Genomic DNA, 2,872 nt, shown 5'->3' on the forward strand with positions numbered 1-2,872 from the left:
CCTGCCTCAGCCTCTCGAGTAGCTGGGATTACAGGCTTGAGCCACCGCACCCGGCCATAACTTTTTTTTTTAATTAAAAATTAAGGTAAGTAGAATTTCTCAAGGAATTTTAGCTGTTTATCCTCAGGCTTTGGAGAACAGAGTGTTCTGATTGATAGTGTTTTTTATCGCCTTTGGTTTTTATGTATTCTATACAATTTTTAAAGATTGAGCAGACAAAATACATTTAACAATAAAAACTGGCTGGGCGTGGTGGCTCAAGCCTGTAATCCCAGCACTTTGGGAGGCCGAGACAGGCGGATCACGAGGTCAAGAGATCGAGACCATCCTGGCTAACACGGTGAAACCCCGTCTCTACTAAAAATACAAAAACTAGCCAGGCGAGGTGGCGGACGCCTGTAGTCCCAGCTACTCCGGAGGCTGAGGCAGGAGAATGGCATAAACCCGGGAGGCGGAGCTTGCAGTGAGCTGAGATCCGGCCACTGCACTCCAGCCTGGGCGACAGAGCGAGACTCCGTCTCAAAAAAAAAAAAAAAAAAAAAAAATCTGAGAAGTTTTACAATGTGAATATTAGATCATGCATTTATGTTTAAAAAAAAAAGAGTTATGATATCTGGGTCTTTTTTTTAATTAAAAATTAAGGTAAGTAGAATTTCTCAAGGAATTTTAGCTGTTTATCCTCAGGCTTTGGAGAACAGAGTGTTCTGATTGATAGTGTTTTTTATCGCCTTTGGTTTTTATGTATTCTATACAATTTTTAAAGATTGAGCAGACAAAATACATTTAACAATAAAAACTGGCTGGGCGTGGTGGCTCAAGCCTGTAATCCCAGCACTTTGGGAGGCTGAGACAGGCGGATCACGAGGTCAGGAGATCGAGACCATCCTGGCTAACACGGTGAAACCTCGTCTCTACTAAAAAAAATACAAAAAACTAGCCGGGCGAGGTGGCGGGCGCCTGTAGTCCCAGCTACTCAGGAGGCTGAGGCAGGAGAATGGCATAAACCCGGGAGGCGGAGCTTGCAGTGAGCTGAGATCTGGCCACTGCACTCCAGCCTGGGCGGCAGAGCGAGACTCCGTCTCAAAAAATAAAAAAATAAAAACCATACTGAATATTATTTTTGATTCAAGGAAACTTTTGTAGTGGCTTGAGGTCTATAAGGGTTATATTATCAGTATTGACCAGTAATGTAAAACTATGTATTTTTAATCTTTCTGGTTATGTGCCTTGCCAGTTTAAGTGTTGAAAGTGGCATAATTAATATTGGTTAAAAAAAAAGTCATAGTGCATGCTAATGCTTCAGAAGAAGCTCTCCTTTTACATCTTCCATTCTCCCACATGGAATGTCATCGTTCATAAACATTCTTAGCTTTATTTCTAAACTTACTAACTTCCATTTAAACTTGTTAAAAATTGGTTACCCATTGTAATGTGTGTTTTTCTTTGTATTAGCCATCCAGTATTGTGCTAGAGGAGGACCACAAAGTGGAAGAGTCCTGTGCCATTAAAAACAGCAAGGAAGCTTTCAGTGTAAGTTTGGACATTTCAGTTTTGAATTCTGCCGATAGGTGTTTCCTAGCCTATGTCAATTGGGTGGCATTTAAAAGATAAAGTAGTATAGTCGTATGTCTTCACTTGATAACAGCATCTTTTTGTGGTAAATAGCAGTTTGGACTTTAGCCTCTAAATATTACGGTTTGCTTTTTAATAATGATTGCGTTGTGACCTGGGGCACAGCAAACATACTTTGGAGAACTTTGTTTTTGTATTGACCAACCACTTTGTTTATTCAAGAACTTGGATGAAGATATAGAAAGCATGCTTGTTGAACTTATACATGGCTAAAGCTGAGAGAGATAGATAGCTAATATAACAGATGGCAAATTTGGAATTTAAAATGTTGACAGTCTCAAATGGTGGGTGAAAAATAGAAGAAGTTAACAGGGATGACCTACATTTAGGCTACAGCCTTTCAATACCTATGCAAAATTCGTTAGTGTTAATACAATGTAGTAGTATGATTTTGCAGCTTATAATTTTTTTTTTTTTTTTTGAGACAGAGTCTCACCCTGTCACCCAGGCTGGAGTGCAATGGCACAGTCTCGGCTCACTGTAACCTCTGCCTCCCGGGTTCAAGCAGTTCTCCTGCCTCAGCCTCTCGAGTAGCTGGGATTACAGGCGCTCAGCTAATTTTTGTATTTTTAGTAGGTACTGGGTTTCACATGTTGGTCAGGCTAGTCTCGAACTCCTGACCTTGTGATCCGCCCACCTTGGCCTCCCAAAGTGTTGAGATTACAGACGTGAGCCACCGTGCCCAGCACAGCATATAGTATTTTAAAAGGTAATGTAACAGTGGATTATATAATATTGAAGGAAAACTGGTTTTTGTGTTTATGTAGTATTATCCCATATTAGTATACCACAATTTTAGGCTGGGTGCAGTGGCTCACACCTGTAATCCCGTGTTCTGGGAGGCCAAGGTGGGAGGATTACTTGAGTCCAGACCAGCCTGGGCAACATAGCCAGAACTCATCTCTACAAAAAATTCTTAAGAAATTAGCCAAGTGTGGCTGGGTGAAGTGGCTCACACCTGTAATCCCAGGACTTTGGGAGGCTGAGGCCGATGGATCACTTGAGGTCAGGAGTTCGAGACCAGCCTGGCTGTCATGGAGAAACCTTGTCTCTACTGAAAATACAAAAATTAGCCAGATGTGGTGGCACACACCTGTAGTCCCAGCTATTTGGGAGGCTGAGTCATGAAAATTGCTTTGAACCCAAGAGACTGAGGCTGCAGTGAGCCAGGATTCACCACTGCAGTCCAGCCTGGATGACAGAGTGAGACTCAGTCTCAAAAAAAAAAAAAATTAGCCAA

At 41.8% G+C, this 2,872-nt stretch overlaps 1 protein-coding gene across 1 annotated transcript in view; it reads left to right on the forward strand.

The window, feature by feature from the left end:
* ZCCHC8 (zinc finger, CCHC domain containing 8) overlaps positions 1-2,872 on the forward strand; it is a 33,389-nt gene that overhangs the window by 11,533 nt on the left and 18,984 nt on the right. Inside the window, 1 exon segment of the mRNA XM_011948486.1 lies at positions 1,453-1,530. Within this exon segment, the coding sequence (XP_011803876.1) occupies positions 1,453-1,530 (78 nt within the window).

Source organism: Colobus angolensis, unplaced genomic scaffold, assembly GCF_000951035.1.
Source record: "Colobus angolensis palliatus isolate OR3802 unplaced genomic scaffold, Cang.pa_1.0 Scaffold28, whole genome shotgun sequence".
Taxonomy (NCBI): Eukaryota; Metazoa; Chordata; class Mammalia; order Primates; family Cercopithecidae; genus Colobus; species Colobus angolensis.